This window comes from Hevea brasiliensis, chromosome 14 (assembly GCF_030052815.1).
Source record: "Hevea brasiliensis isolate MT/VB/25A 57/8 chromosome 14, ASM3005281v1, whole genome shotgun sequence".
Taxonomy (NCBI): domain Eukaryota; kingdom Viridiplantae; phylum Streptophyta; class Magnoliopsida; order Malpighiales; family Euphorbiaceae; genus Hevea; species Hevea brasiliensis.
This window is the reverse complement of record NC_079506.1, coordinates 89,369,480-89,391,370: the sequence shown is the minus strand read 5'-3', so window position 1 is coordinate 89,391,370 and position 21,891 is coordinate 89,369,480. Positions and strand designations below refer to the sequence as shown.

At 32.8% G+C, this 21,891-nt stretch overlaps 3 protein-coding genes across 7 annotated transcripts; all 3 read left to right on the top strand.

Moving 5' to 3' along the window:
* Positions 1-177: 177 nt before the first annotated feature.
* On the top strand, positions 178-4,596 carry LOC110645533 (cytosolic endo-beta-N-acetylglucosaminidase 1). Its single transcript, XM_021798743.2, is given in 12 exon segments — positions 178-700; positions 856-993; positions 1,253-1,362; positions 1,474-1,585; positions 1,695-1,802; positions 1,969-2,081; positions 2,498-2,517; positions 2,520-2,578; positions 2,767-2,847; positions 3,048-3,103; positions 3,293-3,428; positions 3,655-4,596. Coding segments are annotated over 12 exon segments (2,058 nt in total). The 5' UTR covers positions 178-319; the 3' UTR covers positions 4,399-4,596.
* Positions 4,597-5,423: 827 nt separating this feature from the next.
* LOC110645532 (cytosolic endo-beta-N-acetylglucosaminidase 1) lies at positions 5,424-10,258 on the top strand. 2 transcript variants are annotated; one of them, XM_021798741.2, is made up of 13 exons: positions 5,424-6,017; positions 6,171-6,308; positions 6,554-6,663; positions 6,775-6,886; positions 6,980-7,087; positions 7,280-7,392; positions 7,752-7,833; positions 8,009-8,089; positions 8,270-8,325; positions 8,516-8,651; positions 8,857-9,592; positions 9,738-9,853; positions 9,942-10,258. In XM_021798741.2, the coding sequence occupies exons 1-13, from the start codon at positions 5,634-5,636 to the stop codon at positions 10,146-10,148; spliced, it is 2,379 nt and encodes a 792-aa protein (XP_021654433.2). In that variant the 5' UTR covers positions 5,424-5,633; the 3' UTR covers positions 10,149-10,258. The 2 variants fall into 2 exon arrangements, with proteins under 2 accessions (XP_021654433.2, XP_021654434.2); XM_021798742.2 differs by lacking the exon at positions 9,738-9,853 and having other exon boundaries at positions 9,942-10,085.
* A 3,114-nt stretch (positions 10,259-13,372) lies between these two features.
* LOC110645531 (cytosolic endo-beta-N-acetylglucosaminidase 1) lies at positions 13,373-20,838 on the top strand. 4 transcript variants are annotated; one of them, XM_021798737.2, is made up of 13 exons: positions 13,373-13,958; positions 14,162-14,299; positions 15,017-15,126; positions 15,219-15,330; positions 15,426-15,533; positions 16,912-17,024; positions 18,190-18,271; positions 18,426-18,506; positions 18,682-18,737; positions 18,900-19,035; positions 19,245-19,980; positions 20,321-20,436; positions 20,538-20,838. In XM_021798737.2, the coding sequence occupies exons 1-13, from the start codon at positions 13,446-13,448 to the stop codon at positions 20,760-20,762; spliced, it is 2,526 nt and encodes an 841-aa protein (XP_021654429.2). In that variant the 5' UTR covers positions 13,373-13,445; the 3' UTR covers positions 20,763-20,838. The 4 variants fall into 4 exon arrangements, with proteins under 4 accessions (XP_021654429.2, XP_021654432.2, XP_057989749.1 ...); XM_021798740.2 differs by having other exon boundaries at positions 13,378-13,958; positions 20,362-20,436; positions 20,538-20,678; XM_021798738.2 differs by lacking the exon at positions 20,321-20,436 and having other exon boundaries at positions 13,385-13,958.
* The last annotated feature ends 1,053 nt before the right edge of the window (positions 20,839-21,891 follow it).

The window sequence follows — 21,891 nt, the reverse complement described above, 5'->3', positions numbered from 1 at the left end:
ACAATTAAGATAACGAGAAATTTCTGTATCTTCTTACAAAACATAAAAACTATGAACTAGTGACAGAGAAACCAATCATTCAAGAATTTTCGCAAAACTAAGCAATTAATGCCTAACTACATCATTGACTATATTACAACCACATGAATTGGTGTGGATAAAGCATTTAAGAATATGCATATAAGAATAGCTGTTCACCTTCGTCGCATCTTCCATTGTCAATGTTCACAGCCACTTCTCTCCTTATATATAGATCACCTGCTTTTGGTCTCTCTACCTTTGTAATTTGCTCTTCCCATAACCTACTTGTCTCCTTATCATGTTTCCAAGAAATGAAGCTCTATCCACACTTGACCCTCCTCCATTTGATCCATTACAGCCCTCTATTCCCATCTCCTACCCTTTGAAAACCCTCCAAGAACTCGAGTATCAAGCTTACTTCAATTCCTTTCACTACCCTTTTAACAAGTCCTCCGTTCCTCTTAAAAGCTCTGTTTTAGATAACAGGCCTAGAATTCTTGTGTGCCATGATATGCAAGGAGGTTATGTGGATGATAAGTGGGTCCAGGGAGGGAATAATGAGAGTGCTTATGCAATTTGGCATTGGTATTTGATTGATATTTTTGTGTACTTTTCTCATAATTTGGTCACCTTGCCTCCTCCTTGTTGGACTAACACAGCTCATAGACATGGGGTTAAGGTATGTTTGAGTGTCTTGTTCTGTTTTGAGTACTTACATGTAATGAGTTTTTATGCCATTTGGGCTAAAAGCCCATTAATCCATGTCAAACCATACAAAATTACTTAGAAGTTTAATCTTTTGACATTTTTTGTTTGTGCCATTGGAATCTGAAGGTGTTAGGGACTTTCATCACAGAAGGGATTGATGGGAGACAGACTTGCAATAAATTGCTTGCAACTAAAGAGTCTGCTCAAATGTATGCTGAGAGGTTGAGAGAACTTGCTGTTGATTTGGGCTTTGATGGATGGCTGGTACATAGTTTATGAATTATGCAAGCATTTCAATCTTATATTCTGTCTTCGAATAGCTCTAAAGTTCTATGACACATAATAGAGCTAGTAGATAATGGTAAGATGGAGAATATTCAGTGATGTATAACAATTTAAGAGTGGAACTGAGTCAGTTTCAGAGGAACAATTTCCTTCTAAGTTATGTTAGTAAGATTCTCATTAAATGTTTTCACTTTTTAAGGTTGACATGAATGTCTGACTGCTAATTTGCCACTTGCAGTTGAATATAGAGGTTAGCTTAGACACGGCACAGATTCCAAATTTGACAGAATTTGTCAGCCATCTAACCCAGATTATGCACTCCTCAGTGCCTGGATCTTTAGTAATATGGTGAGTCTTGTCAAACATTCAGTAACACGTGTTTTAATTACTTTAGTTTATTCATCTTGATGAACCATCTTTAGTTTTGTTTAATACATATTGATCATTGTTCATTTGCAGGTATGATAGTGTGGCAATCACAGGAAAACTTTCATATCAAAATCAGCTGAATGAAAAGAATAAACCTTTCTTTGATATCTGTGATGGGATATTTACAAACTATTGGTGGAATGTATTGTATTCTAATTTTCTCTCCTTTTTTTTTTCTCCCATATGAAGATTGGTTTCACTTTTTCTGTTTTTCATTTTTCTGGCATATAAGTCTCTTGCTTTCCCTGCAGGAAGACTATCCAAAACTCTCAGCAGCTGTTGCTGGTGATAGAAAATTCGATGTCTACATGGGAATAGATGTATTTGGAAGGGGTACTTATGGTGGTGGAAAATGGAATGTGAGTGCTACATTAATATGATTTTATTACATTCAACCTATGTAGAAGATAGTCCAAAAATCAATTTACATATTGAATGTGAGCTCATTTAGATTGTGTTAATGAACGATGTTTGTTTAGCTTTTATCAAATTCTTATGTTTTTACAAGAACAATTTGAACTTCAGACGAACATTGCACTCGACGTGTGTAAGAAAGATGATGTATCAGCTGCATTATTTGCCCCTGGATGGGTCTACGAGACCAAGCAGGCACCTGATTTTCAAACTGCTCAAAATAAGTAATGCATTTCTCTCTTTCATCAAAATTTTCATACAGTAATATTGTTATAATTCTTCAGACAGCATCTCATTTGAGCTTTTTTGCACCATTATTGTTAGTAAAAAATGCACAGAACCCTGCCATTCAGTTAGCAGTTCATTTCTTGGAACCTAGGGGCTTGGAAGCGTTGAAATCTTGAGAAGGTTTCAGCGAATTAACTGAACATTTAAATAAACTATGTAACCTGATTTGATATCTTTGAAACTATGAGTATTACTTCTATTTCTTTTTTTTCCTTTTTCCCTCTATTTGAACTGATCTTGTTCAATATCTGTTCTCATTGCCATAATAGATGTTTAATTGTTTAAGCACTATCCTATAAATCTTAAAACAATTGTTATTGGGAACTTCATTATTTGCTTCATTGTTTTGCAGGTGGTGGGGCCTTTTTGAAAATCATGGAGAGTAGTAAAATTTTATCCTAATTCACTGCCATTCTACTCAAACTTTGATCAGGTGGAAGCTACTCTTATGATACTTATAAGTATCGACTGAAGCTGCTGCCTCGAACCCTCTCTTCTTTTATGTGTGTGTGTGTGTGTGTGTGTGTGTGTGTGGTTATCAGAAGATATTCAATTTTTTTGCAATTAGTCATTATCTGTATAACAAAAGGAGGTAATATGAAATTGTTCGATATTATTTAGGGTCATGGCTATCATATTTCTGTTGAAGGAGGGCAAGTCTCCAATGCTCCTTGGAATAATATATCTTCCCAAGGCTTTCAGGTATGCACAAATTAGATCTGTCACCATGTAGAATTCATTTTTTCCCCTTGTCAACTCGTGTGCATTTTGGTGAAAATGTATGCAATTTTCTTTTTCCTTTTCCATTTAGCATTCCATAACTATTCAAATTTTCATGCTGGGATCATTAGATCATTCTTTCTTTCTTTTTCTTTTTTCTTCGTTTCTGGTGCTTGTGGCAGCCTTTTCTTGAATATAAAGACAATTCAACTCCAGATTCTATTCAAGTTCTTGTCGAGTAAGTGTAGTAGTGATATGAATCTTCTGTTCAGTTGAACTATGGCACTCCATACAAGCCGTTTCCAGTGAACAGTTTGATAGACCTTGATATTGCAGTTTTATAGAATACTAATTTTCTGTATCATATAGTTATTATTGGAATACAATTATCTGAATTAAACACATATGATATATCTGCAAATGGTAGTTTTAAGGAAGCATCTTATAGCGGAGGAGTAAACATCACATTTAAAGGAACTCTGGAAGACAACAATGACTTGACAGCAAGACTATTTCAGGGAAAATTGCTTCTAGGTGAATTGCCTCTCCGCATAACATATTCTGTAAGCTGTCTCTCCTTGCTTCATGCCTTCTACTCTTTTTTTCTCCCCTTTGTTTTGTTTTTGGTTTGATTAGGTTTTAAGTGGGGCTTAAAATTGAAACATCGCTGCCCTGAAGATAACTCTAGTATCACTAGGTCAAAGCTCATCAGTAGTCTTCTACTCTTTTTCTTAGAAGCTGTGAATCAATTTCGCTTACCTGTAAAGTCTTCAATCAACTGTAATGCAGGTAAAATCAGATGGAGGTTCTATGCTTGGCCTATCTCTTCAGTTCTCTTCCACCCTGAATGAAAGAACATCATCAGTACTTATTGCACCTTGGGGAACTAATCAATTATCAAACATGTTCAGCAAAGTGATTGTGCCACATGTTAAAAGACAAGAAATGGCTCCAGGATGGGTCATACAGGAGAGTATCATTGAAATGAATGGACAAACATTGACAGAAATCCATGCTGTATGTTACAAGCCAAAGCCTGAAATTGGCAAGCTAAGATTAGAAAACAAATCAGATGGACATAACATTACATTAGCTCAGAATCCATCCGAGTATTTTGCAGCGCTTGGTCATATCACAGTCAAGACTTTTAAAGATAATCCAGTTTTTCCTGCATCTAGTTCATGGCTAGTTGAGGGTCAGTATATTAAGTGGAGTCCAGGTTCTCAGGGTTCCAACAACCTGAGTGTTAAAATCACTTGGAAGTTGGAGGATGGAAGTAATTTTCAATCTTCCAAGTACAATATTTATGTTGAGAAGCTAGTGAAAACTGCTGCTGGAAATTCAGGTGGAAGAGTTGAAGGGACTCAGGAGTATATTGGAGTAGCATATGTTGAAGCTTTTTATGTTGATAATCTTTCCATTCCCTCAAGCACTACTAGTGTCAAGTTCATTATTCAAGTGTGTGGAGTAGATGGCGCTTGCCAAAAACTAGATGATTCTCCATACTATAAATTGGATGTTGAAGGTCAATAACTTATTCTTGCTTCTTGATGAAGAGTGATCATGTTCCTTTACTAGCAGTACCACTTAGCATTAGGTCAATAAGTGAAAAACCCTTGTTTCCCAATGGTTTTTCTATGGTGTCTGAGATGAAGTTTGCCTTCTTTTTTTTTTGTTTTATGTTTAAGTTTGTTTAATCATCTTGGTTTAAGCATTTTTCCACCTTTATTATTTGAGAGTCTGAAATGCTTATACTAATATAAGGTTTAAATGCATGGAATTAAATTTTAATATGCAAACTAAATGGATCTTTGTTATATTTAGTTTATATATTAAGAAGGAAATAAAACTTCATTGTGATTTCAATTGCAGGCGATATTTTTCCAATGAAATTGGAAGGTGGAGGGAAGCCATCACCAAGTAAAATAAAGCTATTAACCGCTCAACTGATCCAAATAACTTTAAAGTCCCAAATCATTAGGTCCAAAATAGTTCACCTAAATTATTTTAAGGGTTGAGCCCATGTGTTTATAAACCGTTGAACTTTTTTTCTCCCACTGAAGTGGGTTGCACACAGGAATTATTTTAAGAATTAGCTTTTCTTGTTGCCATGCCTTGATCATATTTCATGATCATATTAATCTTCAGAGTGCATAAAGGTCCAGTCTTTGTAATGAAGAAACCTGCGAGTCTGGAAGTCAACAGCAAAAGCCAAGAATCTGCGCAAAATGTCAAGTCAACAATTAGTATAACGAGAAATTTTGTATCCTCTTACGAAATGTGAAGTGTAGGAGCTAGGAGCTAGTAATGGAGAAAACTAATGTTAAAGAATTTACACAAAAATAAGCAAATAGCGTCCAACTACACCATTGACTTTATTGCAGCCGTATGAATTGGTGTGGTTGAAGCGTATTGTTCATAGTCTTCCAAAAGAGGACTCTTGCAGTCTTTGGCCGGCAATATGGGTGATGATAAAAATTATTAAAAAAAAAAAAATAAACGTCGTCAACTTTCAAAGTCTACTCTCTCCTTTTGGCGTTTTCCACCAAACATTGATTGCGGAGAACCAAACGGACCAAAACAAATATGCCTGTCAAAACAGCCGTGCACCTTCGTCTCATCTTCCAATCTCACTATCAAACTCTCATAGTAAAATCGCCATTATCAATGTTACATACATATATATATGTAGTGTGTGTGTCACCTGCTCTTGATCTCTCTATCTTTGTAATTTCCACGGGCTATAACCCTCTTGTCTCCTCATCATCATGTCTCTAACCAATGAAGCTTTATTATCTACACTTGACCCTCCTCCATTTGATCCATTACAGCCCTCTATTCCCATCTCCTACCCCTTGAAAACCATCCAAGAACTCGAGTCTCGAGCTTACTTCAAGTCTTTTCACTACCCTTTTAACAAGTCCTCTGTTCCTCTTAAAAGCTCTGTTTTAGATGACAGGCCTAGGATTCTTGTTTGCCATGATATGCAAGGAGGTTATGTGGATGATAAGTGGGTTCAAGGAGGGAAGAACGAGAGTGCTTATGCAATTTGGCATTGGTATTTGATTGATATTTTTGTGTACTTTTCTCATAATTTGGTCACCTTGCCTCCTCCTTGTTGGACTAACACAGCTCATAGACATGGGGTTAAGGTATTTTTGAGTATCTTGTTCTGTTTTGAGTACTTACATGGAATGAGTTTTTATGCCATTTGGGCTAATAGCCCATTAATCCATGTCACCACACAAAATTACTTAAAAAGTTTAATCTTTTGACATTTTTGTTTGTGCCATGGGAATCTCAAGGTGTTAGGGACTTTCATCACAGAAGGGTCTGATGGGATAGAGACTTGCAATAAATTGCTTGCAACTAAAGAGTCTGCTCAAATGTATGCTGAGAGGTTGGCAGAACTTGCTGCTGATTTGGGCTTTGATGGATGGCTGGTACATAGTTTATGAATTATGCAAGCATTTCAATCTTGTATTCTGTCTTGGAACAGGTCTAAAGTTCTATGACACATAATTAAGCTAGTAGATAATGGTAATATAGAGAATATTCAGTGACTTCTAAGATATTAAGAGTGGAAATGAGTTGGTTTCAGGGGAACCATTTCCTTCTAAATTGTGTTAATAAGATTCTCACTAATCGCATTCATTTTTTATGGTTGACAAGGATTTGCTACTTGCAGATGAATATAGAGGTTAGCTTAGACCCGTCACAGATTCCTAATTTGAAAGAATTTATCAGCCATCTAACCCAGACCATGCACTCCTCAGTGCCTGGATCTTTGGTAATATGGTGAGTCTCATAAAAAATTTAATATCACATGCTTTAGTTACTTGAGTTTATTCATTTTGATAAACCATCTTTAGTTTTAGTTAATACATATTGATCATTGTTAAAATGCAGGTATGATAGTGTCACAATCACAGGAGAACTTTCATATCAAAATCAGCTGAATGAAAGGAATAAACCTTTCTTTGATATCTGTGATGGGATATTTGCAAACTATTGGTGGCAGGTATTGTATTCTAATTTTTTTTTTCTCCCATATGAAAGTTGGTTAAATTTTTTTCATTTTTCTTGCATATAAATTCCCTTGCTTTCCCTACAGGAAGACTATCCAAAACTCTCAGCAGCCGTTGCTGGTGATAGAAAATACGATGTTTACATGGGAATAGACGTATTTGGAAGGGGTACTTATGGTGGTGGAGAATGGAATGTGAGTGCTACATAAATCCTGAGTTTAATATCTTATCTCTAATACAATTCTTATTACATTCAACCTACGTAGAAGATAGTCCAAAAAAAATTTACATGTCAAATGTGATCTCATTTAGATTATGTTAATGAACAAGGTTTGTTTAGCTTTTGTTAAATTCATATGTTTTTACAAGAACTATTTGAACATCAGACGAACGTTGCGCTTGACGTGTGTAAGAAAGATGATGTATCAGCTGTATTATTTGCCCCTGGATGGGTCTATGAGACGAAGCAACCACCTGATTTTCAAACTGCTCAAAATAAGTAATCCTTTTCTCTCTTTCTGCAAAATTTTCATACAGTAAGATTTTTATAATTCTTCAGACAGCATCTCATTTGAGCGTTCTTGCGCAATTATTGTTAGTAAAAAAACGCACAGAACCCTGCCATTCACTTAGATGTTCATTCCTTTGAAACCAAGGGCTTGGAAGCATTGAAATCCTGAGAAGGTTTCTATGAATTAGTTGAACATTGCATTAAACTATGTAACCTGATTAGATATCTTTGAAATTATGAGTATTACTTCCCCTTTTATTTTCTTTTTTTAATTGTTTAAGCAGCATACTATAAATGTTAAAAAAATTGTTAATGGGAACTTCATTATTTGCTTCAATGTTTTGCAGATGGTGGGGCCTTGTCGAAAAATCATGGGGAGTAGTAAAATTTTATCCTAATTCATTACCCTTCTACTCAAACTTTGATCAGGTGGAAACTAGTCTCTTTGCTTTCTCATCAAATTTTCTTATTATACTTTCTTACCTTCTATTTGGGGGAAAAAAAGTATTTTGTTATCAGAAGATGCTCAATTTTTGTTGCAATTTGTCATTAGAGGATAATAAAAGGAGAATGAGGTAATATGAAAGTGTTTAATATTATTCAGGGCCATGGCTATCATATTTCTGTTGAAGGAGGGCAAGTCTCAAATGCTCCTTGGAATAATATATCTTCCCAAGGCTTTCAGGTGTGTGCAAATTAGATCTGTCATCATGTTGAATTCATTTCTTTTCCCCTGTCAACATGTGTGCGTTTTGGCGAAAATGTAGGCAAAAATTTTTCTTCCTTGTTTTCGTTTAGCATGCCATAATTAGCCAAATTTTCATGCTGGGATCATTATATTATCCTTTTTTGGTGCTTGTGGCAGCCTTTTCTTGAATATAAAGACAATCCAACTCCAGATTCCATTCAGGTTCTTGTCGAGTAAGTGTCCTTGAGATTTGTATCTTCTGTTTAGTTGAAATATGACATTCTACAAAAAGCCATTTCCAGTAAACAGTTTGATAGACCTTGATATTGTAGTTTTATAGAATACTAATTTTCTGTATCATATAGTTATTATTGGAATAGAATTATCTGAAATAAACATATATGATCTATCTACAAATGGTAGTTTTAAGGAAGCGTCTTATAGCGGAGGTGTAAACATCACATTTAAAGGAACTTTGAAAGACCACAATGATTTTACAGCAAGACTGTTTCAGGGAAAGCTGCTTCTAGGTGAATTGCCTCTCCACATGACATATTCTGTAAGCTGCCTCTCCTTGTTTCATGTCATCTACTCTCTCTTTTTTTGGTTGATTAGGCTTCAACTAGGGTTCAAAATCGCAACCCGTCAGCTCTAGAGATAACTGCAGTATTACTGAGTCAAAGCTCATCAGTAGTCTTCTGCTCCTTTTCTTAAAAGATGTAATTCAGTTTCATTTAAGTAAAAAGGCCTGAACTGTAATGCAGGTACAATCAGATGGAGGCTCTCTGCTTGGCCTATCTCTTCAGTTCTCTTCCACCCTGAATGAAAGAATATCAGTTCTTATTGCACCTTGGGAAACTAATCAATTATCAAACAAGTTCAGCCAAGTGATTGTACCAAATAGGGTTAACAAGCAAGAATTGGCTCCAGGATGGGTCATACAAGAGAGTAGCATTGAAATGAATGGATACACTTTGACAGAAATTCATGCTGTATGTTACAGGCCAAAGCCTGAAATTGGCAAGCTAAGCTTAGAACACAAATCAGATGGACATAATGATAAATTAGCTCAGGGTCCATCAGAGTATTTTGCAGTGCTTGGTCACATCACAATCAAGACTTCTAAAGATAACCCAGTTTTTCCTCCATCAAGTTCATGGCTTGTTGAGGGTCAGTATATCAAGTGGAGTTCAGGTTCTCAGGGTTCCAAGAGCCTTAGTGTTAAAATCGCTTGGAAGTTGAAGGATGGAAGTAATTTTCAATCTTCCAAGTACAATATTTATGTCGAGAAGCTAGCAAAAACTACCGTAGGAAATTCAGGTGGAAGAGTTGAAGGGATTCAGGAGTATATTGGGGTAGCATATGTTGAAGCTTTCTACGTTTATGATCTTTCCATTCCTTCAACCACTACTACTCTCAAGTTCATTATTCAAGTGTGTGGAGTAGATGGTGCTAGCCAGAAACTGGATGATTCTCCCTACTATCAATTGGATGTTGAAGGTAAATAACTTAGTTTTTCCTCTTAATGCATTCTTGCTTCTTGATGAATAAGAGACCTGGGGGGCCAAACCCTCCCAAGGTCTTCTTGAGATAGGATACTTAGTTTGCTAACACCATTAACTTAACGCCATTGCAATGGCAACAGCATCTAATCATGTCACTATTCCTATTCGTAATTATGGTGAGATGACCTCATCAAGGACGTCTTGGACTAATGCAAATCCAGGGAGAAGATTATTTATCAGGCTCAAGGATTATGGGGTATTTTTTTTTTTTTTTTTTTTTTGGCAATTTGATGATTTCATTTTCAAAATTTTGTTGAGACTTGGGATTGTTTATCCGTATGCAGACACCTAGATTATTGGGGGACTTAATGGGGTATGATCGTCCTCTTCAAGAACGTGCAAGATATGTGTTTGTTGATATGCTACGAAGATTTGGCAAAATGGATACACAACTCCATACCATTGAAAGAAGGTTGCTGTTGATGTCTTTAGTAGTATTGAGCATGATTTTATGGGTTTTGAATCACAACGGTATGAAAACGTACTGGTAAGGTATTATGCTCATAAACAGTACACACTAGAACTGGATTATGTGAAATTGTAAACTCTGGATCACTGTTAATATGTTCCTCTTGCATAAAGAGTTCCTGTTTATGTGAAATTGTAAACTTTTTGCCACAGAAGATAAAAAAGAGAGAGGATGTAAGAGGCAAAAGAGGGGAGCGAGAAATTTTAAGCCGTATATTGTTTTAATTGTTTTATGTTATAAATTGAAATTTAAGCGTTAATATTATAATACCCTAAATTCAGGAACATTGCCTAAAATTTAATCTTCTATTAGCTAAGAATAATCTGCCTTAATACCTATTTTGAATTAACAAAACGTAGATATCTAAATTATTTTTATACTTATTTTGAATGACTTATTTGACGTTATTGTTGAGAAAAATATTTTTTTTAAATGTTAACAAAGTGTTTATTTGACATTAACGTTTGAGAACTAAAACTGCTTTTAAAAAAAAACTATTTTGTATATTGTTAAAAAAATTAAAAAATTATTGTGTAATCTTAATGGATCAGGTTATAGGTATAATTTGGTGTACCAGACTAAATAGATAATAACACGTTAATTATAAAAAAGTGAGTCAGAAATTTATTATAAAAATAAAATATTTTTTCTATCATGATGTGTCGTATTATTATTGGATGAGTGTATCACATTACCTAGTGATATAGTATACCAAGACTATTGTATAATTTTCAAAAAGAGCTAAAATAAAAAAATTATTTTATAATTAAATATTCTCATAATTAAAATTTATTAAAGTTAATTTTAAATTATTTTTTAATATTTTCTAATTAATATATTTTGCTTAATAAAGGGTTGTGACCCATATCTATGAAAAGGGTTTTAAAGTTATGAAAATTTTACTCAAAAAGGAAGAATGATCAAGGACAAAGCTTAAAGTTCCATATGCCCCTCTCTTTATCCACTGTGAACATGGTTTAAAATTCAAGTCTGGAAGCCTCCTCAACGTGGGTAGGGTTGAAGCCCATCAGATATTTACTGAGGTTTAACCGAATTCTAATATCATAGGATTAGGTAGTTTATAATCAAATTTAGAATGAATTTAAATTTAAATAATAATATTTATGTTTTATTTAAATTTTACATGTTAAGTATTAATTTATTTATATAAATAATTAATTAAATATAAAATATATTTTCTCACAATAATATTTATAAATTTATTAAGTATGATATAAGTTATGTGCTTCAGGCTATATTTTTATATTTTATTTTTTAAAGATTTGTCATTTAAAAAATAAATAAATCAATATAAAAATCATATTATTTATAATTTTGATGATTTTTTTTACGTTATTTGTATTTGATGAGCAATTGGATATTTTGATATTGTATTTAATGGTGTCATCAGTTTATTATTATAAAATTGTCATCCGTTTGTTAGTTGTTAGATGTGCAATATACACTTTATTAATCATGTTATTTGATGAAACTATTAAGCAAATTCGTAATATATATTATATAGAATTATCTTTCACAAAAATATTTGCATAAGACATTATTTTTATAGATAAAAAAAATAATGCATAATCTATCTATAACGATTGTCTACTAGGCTAAAACAAAGAATAATTAACTCATCAAAGGCAATAGTCTGTCAGGCTAAATAAAATAAAATGTGCTTAGCCCATCTATGAATATAGTCTACCAGACTAAATAAAGTGAGGATCTTAGTCCATCCATGACGATAGTCCGTTAGGGCTAAAAAATAAAAGTGCTTAGCCTATTTAAAGTAATAGTCGACTGGGTTCAATAAATGAAAGTGTAAGCCCACCTAAAATCAGGATAAGTAAATGGAAGGTGAAAATTTAACTAAGATGATAATTCGACATTATCAAGTTCAAGGTAGTAGTTTACACTCCAAAATTTATAAGGTGACAGTTAAAACTTTATTATTTAAGTACAACAAACCTAAAATTTATACTCAAAGAGGATATTAATGATATAGCAATATTGGTAGGATTGTAACAATCCCTATAAATATGCACTATAAATAAAAATATAATCTTATAATTATGCTAGTTAATAATATCCTTATAATTACATAATTGATTTACCATAATCAATCATTATTTATATTCTATATAAAGAGATCATATTATGTTTTTTCTCATTAAATAATCAAATATAATATTATCTCATACTAACTCTAATTTGAACACCGAATTCATACTCGATGAACCTATGACCTATTTATTTTATATTTTGCAGGTATACACTTATAAAAAATTTTCATTGACTGCAATAATTATATTTTAAATAAATAAAATTTAAATATTTTATAAAATTATTAAAATTTTAAAATATAAATTATTAATAAAAATTATCACTCTAAAATATGTCTGATATAGAATTAATAAAAAGTAATTATTAGTTTGATATAAAATTAATAAAAAATAATTATTATTCTTCTAACATTTAATTTTTTTTTATTAAAAATTAATATTTATAAGACTAATATTTGTCTCTTTATTTATTTATTTATTTATTTATTTTTACTAAAACATATGCTAAGCAATGAATAACTTTTTAAAAGATACGTTCACATGGAAACATAATTTTTCCAGCTCATAGATATGAGCACCGATTGGCAGTCTTTGTTGACTACTTCAACCATCAAGTTGGCATCTAATATAAACTTGGCATCACATGAAAATTTTTTTTATTTTTTTCAAACCCATACACATGCACACAAATAATTTAATGATAAGACATACCTTTAATAAAATTATAATAATTTATATAAAAATTAATTTAATAATTATTAAATTAAATATTTTATATTAAATTATATAAAAATTAATTAAAATATATTTAATAAATAAATGAAATACAAATAATTGATTGAATTAGACTCCTTTGTTGGTAAATTTCAGTTTGAACCGGTCTAGAATAAGCAATTCACAGTTCATCAAAAAAGGTGAACTTGAACTAGCCCTTGAATCCTAAAGATTCTATTCAAGTTTTGAATTCAGATTTGATTCAATACGGTTTGATCCTACTCAGTTCATATTTAATGATTCTTTTTTTTTATTATTTTTTTTTAATTTTTTAAATGAAAAAGTATGGTTAGGCCTGGAATTGGACCAAATGGTTCCAATTTTGTTTTTGTCTGGTTTATTTACCGTTCAAGCCAAGTGTGGATTAATTTGATTTCGGTCCAATTTAGATCGATCTGGTTCTGATTCTGAATGATGGGTTGTATGTGGATTGGAAGTCGTTAAGCTCCGTATCACATGATAGCCGCATCCATAAGCAAATGCTTCGCGCCTACATAAACCGTTCGAATCTTGCTCTCTCGCTCTCTCTATACAACTTCCTCACGCTAATCAGCCAAAAAAAAAAAAAAATCCAATCTTTCTTCATCTTTCCTACCATGTCTCAATCCAATGATCTTCAGCAACAATCCTCTGCCGTTGTTCCTACTCCGTTTGACCCATCAGAGCCGTCCACTCCTGTCTCTTATCCAATCAAGACCTTGGAAGAGCTCGAGTCTCGAGCTTACTTTGATTCTTTTCACTACCCATTTAACAAATCGTCTGTTTCTCTTCCAAGCTCAGCTCTTTCCTTGCCCAACAGGCCTAGACTTCTTGTTTGCCATGATATGCAAGGAGGTTATGGGGATGATAAGTGGGTCCAGGGTGGGTCCAACCCTGAAGCTTACGCTATTTGGCATTGGTATTTGATTGATGTTTTTGTTTACTTCTCCCATTATTTGGTTACCTTGCCTCCTCCATGCTGGACCAATACAGCTCATAGACACGGTGTTAAGGTACTATTCTAAATGTTTTAGTGTTACCTACATAAGTTGAGGTACCATATGTATAATTTACCCTTTTAGTATTTGAATTAAGCAATTCTTGAAGAAGGGGAAAAAAGAAATTTTCTTCACTGGTGTAATGGTTTGTGGGTGAAGGAATTAATGTATGTAGAATTGTTTCTTGATTCTGGTGCCAACTGCCAACTGGGTGTCAGGTGTTGGGGACTTTCATTACAGAGTGGGATGACGGGAGGCGTATTTGTGATAAATTGCTTGAAACAGAGGAGTCTGCTCGAATGTACGCTGAGCGTTTGGCTGAGCTTGCTGTTGCTTTGGGCTTTGATGGATGGCTGGTATGTAGTTTTTCTAATCTTAAGTCTAGATGCTTCCAGTCTGAGTTTATATTTGACCAGTACTTCCCTAAGTTTTACGGGAATTTCATTGTGAATGACTTATCTTGACAAGTGAGAGTGTCACTTCTAGTGCACTCATAATGCATTTCATAATACGATTGTAAGATAAATTTAACATTTATGCACATGTAGTGCACGAATATTCAATGGACTCTGCACTATTTATGGTATTTGTCGTTGAATTTTCAATAATCAAACCACTCAAAACCACCCCTAAGTATAGGGAGTTGAAAGTAACAGATTAAGAAAACTCGCTCAACTAAACCTAGTCCAAGCTAAACGGGTTTTGGCTATGCTTTTTTGGCATTATGCTCTATGTCTAGCAGCTAAATTGTTAAGATAATAACAGGAAAGGAACAAGAAGATTTGTTTAAATCAAAATTTTCTTTTGTAGAGGTAACAATGGTGATTAGTGCTGAGTATTGTCATTCTAAATTTTCCTGCTTAGACAAGAGTAATGTTTCACTTCCTTTGAATTTTGACAGTGATAATGGAATACAAAGAAATGATAGAATAAGTAATGCTTTTATGATTGGCGGCATCTTGTAAGCTTTTCCTGCTGAAAAGTGAAAGGGATATGCGATGTGTTTTTCTTTCTTTTTCCATGTTTTATGGGAGTATCAATAGCACATGCTTATAGGAATCACCGTTTTGCAGATCAATATGGAGATTAATTTGGAAGTGGAGCAAATTCCTAATCTGAAAGAATTTGTCAGTCATCTAACCCAGACTATGCATAGCTCATTGCCTGGATCTTTAGTAATTTGGTGAGCTTCAGAAATACCACATTCTTGCAAACTGCGGGGCATTCTGAAATTATATTGGAATAGTTACTGTCATGATTACTGTCACTTTGCAGGTATGATGCTATTACAATAGATGGAAAGCTTGAGTGGCAAGACCAACTAAGTCAAAAAAATAAACCTTTCTTTGATTTATGTGATGGCATATTTGTAAACTACACGTGGAAGGTACTGGATCCTCGTTTTTGTAATTTTCTTCCATGTAAAAGTGGAATTATTTATTCCATTTTTCAGGTAAGCTAGTTTATCATATTTCTGTTCAGAGAAACTATCCAGAACTTTCAGCTGCTGTTGCTGGTGCTAGAAAGTTTGATGTCTACATGGGAATAGATGTATTTGGAAGGAATACTTATGGTGGTGGACAATGGAATGTATGGATCTCTTGAATCATGTTTGCTTGTTAATCTTCATTGTTACAACTTATAAACTCTATATCTTTAGGTTGGTTTTCATCATCCTGATAAGAATTGTGCACACAAATTTCTCGTGTCCACGCCCCAACCCCGACCACCACCCCCCCTTCCCCCCCCCCCCCCCCCACCCCCCCAAAAGCATGGTAGTTTGTCTTCCTTGAAGTGGTCATGATTGTTGGTTGATTTCATTAATAAGGAATTAAAAAACAAATCTGGTCATCACTTGAGAAATAATTAATTTCTGCATTAGAGGAAGCTAAACTGCATTAGGCATCATATATCATTTATGTGTTTACTCAATGAAGAATTGGGGGGAAATATGTTACTTAAAAATAATAGGAGTGTTATAGTGGTGTAAACACAAGAACTCATAAGACATATGAGACTTCTAAGCATATGCAAGTCAGAATTTAACATCATTATTTCCTGATATGGATGTGATCTGGAGAGTTAATCGTGTTGCATGTGCTGCCTTGATAGTGCTTCCTTCATTTCTTCTGAGTAATAGGCCGTTTGTCTGTGCTTAGTTTTCTGAGGGTGAGGGCTGTAAACTGAGCTTTTAGTTAGACCTTCCATCTGATTTCCAGCAGAACCTGATTATTTTTCAAGTTCACTGATCTTTTTGAACATTCACCTAATTCCTTGTCACATGGAATCACCTTGTAAAGCAGCCATCAAATGACTGGGACCTAGTTTCATTTTTCTTCCTTCTGAAACAGTTGGTGACACCCTCAACATTTCTGTAGGAATTTTTTCTGTAGATTAATAGTATTCTGGACACAACTGTTAGGAGATACAATGGTAAATGGTAATAGTTTCCATTCTATATGGTCCCTGTTGACATGAGTCATGCTATGTGCTATAAAGATAAAATAACCACATCTGCATTGTGTTGAATCATATGTGTCATATATTTCAACAAAATAAAGGCCAAATTAGCTATGAATTATCATCTGACGTCCAATTAGTTTTAAAAACTTTGACGTTGCCAATTGGTCCACCACCATAATGACCCGTCATGTCTCATTTCACCAGCATATAGAGGACTGGTTTGACCAAATTAAAATTTTAGCCATATTTAGTGGACTAATTCATAAGCCAATTTGTCTGTCATTCCTGTGTTTCAACAGCACTTACAGTTGTAATAATATATTCTACAATGATATGAGTAATGAACAGTGAAAGAAATTTGAAGTTCATATCCATGAATTATTCCCTCATTAGGCACAAGATATTTTGTTGTTGATTTTAGCACTTCTTTACACTACATTAGCACTTGTTTGGAGCTTTCCTCCCTTCTCCTTCTAATAAATTGTAATAACTGTTTGGACATCAGACAAATGTGGCACTTGAGGTGCTAAAGAATGATAATATGTCCGCAGCCATCTTTGCTCCTGGGTGGCTCTACGAGACTAAAGAAGCGCCTGATTTTCGGACTGCTCAAAATCGGTAATGCAGATGTCACTTTTTTCAATATTATATGAATATTATAAGTTTACCTTTGATGTGGCTACAGTTTTATAGTTTCTGATTCAATCTTTGTCCTCTAAGTCTCCCTTAAAAGTTGTATAGCTAATGAGAAATGCATCCACAATTGATTAATCATCAATTTTGCTTTGGACAAATTTGGATTCTGTGTTAGTGCTGCCTATGTTGCTCTGATTTTATGAATTCTGACTCTTCATCTTAAGTTTTTCTTAGTGCCTTTTTCCTGGATTTGATAAGGGTTTTGTGATTATTCTTTACCTTCAATGTACAAAGTCTATATATTTGGATATTAACAGATACTGTCGTATGTTTGTACTGATCAATGTAGATACAGCCTCTTATATGATTGCATTGCTGTAGGATATGGGGGCAGCTTTATTATTACTGCCAGTGATTGTGCCTTTTCTAGAATAGATGCTTTGTACCCCTACTCTTTGTAGAACTACTCTCTTTGTCGAGAGATATGGTATATTGTGTTGTAAATAGAGGCTGTGAAAAAAGCATTGTTTACAGCATCCTTTTTCCAAGATTTGTAATTATTTGACTCTTTTTCTTTGGTGACACACATCGTATTTTTTCTTTTCTCTGAGCTTAGAAGCCTTTTTTGGTTATTTTAAAATTCACTAAATCCTTGAAGTTTTCAGTTAATTACCTTCTTGGTTGTCAATTTTCTTTCAAGGGTTTGAATTGTACTTATTTGTGGGTAAGATCTGCTACACTGAAAGATTGTTAAAAAATCTTCAGACAGCATCTCATTTGAGCTATCTTGCACCATTATTGTTAGTAGAAAAGCACAGAAACCTGCCATTCACTTGCAGTTCATTTCTTTGAACCTAAAGGCATGGAAGCATAGAAATCTTGAGAAGGTTTCTGTGAATTAAAACTGAATATTGAAATAAACTATGTAACCTGATTAGATATCTTTGAAACTATCACACATCCCCACCCCCCACCCCCCCTCCCCTCCTCTCTCCGTCTCTTTTTTTATTCTCCCCTCTATTTAAACTGATCTTATTCAACATCTATTCTCATAGCCATAATAGATGTTTAATTGTTTAAGCAGTATCCTATAAATCTCAAGACAATCGTTAGTGGGAACTTTATTATTTGCTTCAATGTTTTGCAGGTGGTGGGGCCTAGTCGAAAGATCATGGGGAGTAGTAAAATCTTATCCTAATTCATTACCCTTCTACTCAAACTTTGATCAGGTCGACACTATTCTCTTTACTTTCTTATTATTCATAAAATAAAGATACTGGCATGAACTCTTTTTCCTGTTCTTTTTCATTTTTGTTGCAATTGATCATTTTGAGGATACGAAAAGGAGAATGAGGCAATATGAAAGTGTTTGATATTATTCAGGGCCATGGATATCATATTTCTGTTGAAGGAGGGCAAGTCTCAAGTGCTCCTTGGAATAATATATCTTCCCAAGGCATTCAGGTGTGTGCATCTTAGATCTAACATCATGTTGAATTAATTTTTCTCCTGACAAATTGTGAGCATTTGGTTGAAAATGTAGGCAAAATTTTTCTTCCTTGTTTTCATTTAGCATGCCATAATTAACCAAATTTTAATGCTGAGATCATTCAATCATTCTTTTTTTTTCTTGTGGCAGCCTTTTCTTGAATATAAAGACAATCCAACTACAGATTCCATTCAAGTTCTTGTCGAGTACGTGTAATAGTGATATGTATCTTCTGTTCAGTTGAAATATGGCATTCTATACAAAACCATTTCCACTAAACAGTTTGATAGACCTTGATATTATAGTTTTATAACTATTGGAATACAGTTATCTGAATTAAACATGTATGATATATCTGCAAATGGTAGTTTTAAGGAAGCATCTTATAGAGGAGGAGTAAACATCACATTTAAAGGAACTCTGAAAGACAACAATGATTTTACAGCAAGACTATTTAAGGGAAAGCTGTTTCTAGGGGAATTGCCTCTCCACATGGCATATTCTGTAAGCTGTCTCTCCTTGTTTCATGTCTTCTACTCCTTTTTTTTTTTCTTTGTTTTATTTTTTGGTTGATTAGGCTTCAACTGGTGTTCAAAATTGAAACCTCACAGCCCAGGGTCACTAAGTCAAAGCTCATTACTAGTTTTCTACTCCTTTTCTTAAAACCAGTAATTCAATTCCGGTTACATATAAAAGCCCGAACTGCAATGCAGGTAAAATCAGATGCAGGTTCTATGCTTGGCCTATCTCTTCAGTTATCTTCCACCCTGAATGAAAGAACATCAGTACTTATTGCACCTTGGGAAAATAATGAATTATCAAAAAAGTTCAGTAAAGTGATTGTGCCACAAAGGGTTTACAGGCAAGAAATGGCTCCAGAATGGGTCATACAGGAGAGTAGCATTGAAATGAATGGATACATATTGACAGAAATCCATGCTGTTTGTTACAGGCCAAAGCCTCAAATTGGCAAGCTAAGATTAGAAAACAAATCAGATAGACATAATGATACATTAGTTCAGAGTCCATCCGAGTATTTTGCTGTGCTTGGTCATATTACAATCAAGACTTCTATAGATAATCTGGTTTTTCCTGCATCTAGTTCATGGCTAGTAGAGGGTCAGTATATTGAGTGGAGTTCAGGTTCTCAGGGTTCCAAGAACCTTAGTGTTAAAATCACTTGGAAGTTGATGGATGGAAGTAATTTTCAATCTTCCAAGTACAATATTTATGTCGAGAAGCTAGAGAAAACTGCTTCTAGAAATTCAGGTGAAAGAGTTAAAGGGATTCAGGAGTATATTGGAGTAGCATATGTTGAAGCTTTTTATGTTGATGATCTGTCCATTCCCTCAAGCACTAGTAGTCTCAACTTCATTATTCAAGTGTGCGGAGTGGACGGCACTTGCCAGAAACTATATGATTCTCCAAGCTATCAATTGGATGTTGGAGGTAACTTTTAACCGACTTTTTTTTCCTTTATATGCATTATTGCTTCTTGATTAAGAGTGATCATTTTCACTCTGGTTTGTGTTTTATCCAATAAGACCTTGACAAAAAGCAACATGTGCCTTCTTTTTTCCCCTTATATGCATTCTTGCTTCTTGATGAAGAGTGATCATGTCCATTCTACTTGGCAAGTGTTTTATCCATGTGCCTTCTTTTCCTAAAATAACACCTAACATGGAAAAGAAAGCAGAAACCTGGGGGGCCAGACCCTCCCACGGTCTTCTTGAGATGAGATTACTTTGTTTGCTGACACCATAACTTACCTCCATTCCAATGGCGACAGCATCTAATCAACTCACTATTCCCATTTGTAATTATGGTGAGATGGCCTCATTAAGGACATCTCGGACTGATGCAAATCCAGGGACAAGATTATTTATCAAGCCCATGGATTATGGGGTAACGTTATTTTTTTTTTTTTTTTTTTTTTTATTATTATTTTTTTTTTTTTCCTTTTGAAGAAAATCTTGTTAAGACTTGGGTTGTTTATCTTAATGCAGACACTCAGAATGTGGGGGGACTTCATGTGCTCTGATCTTCCTCTTCAAGAACGTGCAAGATATGTGATTGTTGATGTGCTACAAAGATTTGGAAAAATAGATGCACAAATCTATACCATAGATAGAGTTAAAGAAAGAGGTTTAATTTTATTGCTATTGATGTATTTATTAGTTGGATTAGGTATGATTTTATGGGTTTTGAACCATAATCTATATAATATATAAATGTGTGATAGGGAGAACATTGGCTTTAACTAAATTGCCCTTCATTATTTATAGTATTTGTAATTATATTTTTTAATATTTAATTTAATTTTAGAGTTTATATAAATTTAAAATTTTTAGGACTTAAAATTTAATTGTCTATATAATTCTAGAGTTTATATAAATATAAAATTTTTGGTCTTACTTGTATTTAAAGTCTACTTAATTAAATTTTTATTATAATATAATTTTAAATAAAATTTTATAAAAATACCTTCATGATTTATATTATTTACAAAATTAGGAAGGTATTTTATTTATATAAATAACTTTTTTAATGAATCTTAATAAATTTTTATCTTTATCTTATAATTATTTATGTAAAATTATTTTAATACAATTATATTTGAATTTATGTAGAAGAATAAGAAAAGAAATTAATTTTTGTCAGTCAAACATATGAATTTTTTATTAATATTTTTGAAATTTTCATTTAATTTAATTTTTTATAAATTCATTAAAAAATATTTCATACAAAATAAATTTATATTTTTCTTAATATATATATATATATATATATATATATATGGATAAAAAAATTCATATAAGTTGATTTATAAAAATATTTAAGTAGTATGTAATATATATTAAAATTATATAAATCTAAAAGTTTTAAATAATATATAATTACGTATAAAATATAAAAAAACAAATTATATACATGAGAAAAAATTTAAATAAATAAACATTTATTATTTAAAAAATTAATAATTAACTGAATATTTTAAGTTTAAATTTAATTATAAAATTAATATAATTAATATGATGGTTATAATTTATAATACTAATTTTTTGTAATTTTAAAATATCTATTATTAAAAGTTTAAAAATATTAATGTCTATATATATATAAAATAATATTTTTTAATTTTTTAATACTATAATATTATCTTAGCTTAGTAAATAGTGAATACGTATAAAAAGAATTAAAAATCACACTTTGAATATATAATTATTATTTTAATTTAATAAATTTATATTTAAATATAAATATAAATTAATAATTTAATTAAAAGAGTCACAATTTTTATATGAATATAAGTGTTACATCATTTAATAGAATTTTTATTTATTTGGATTCAATAACTTA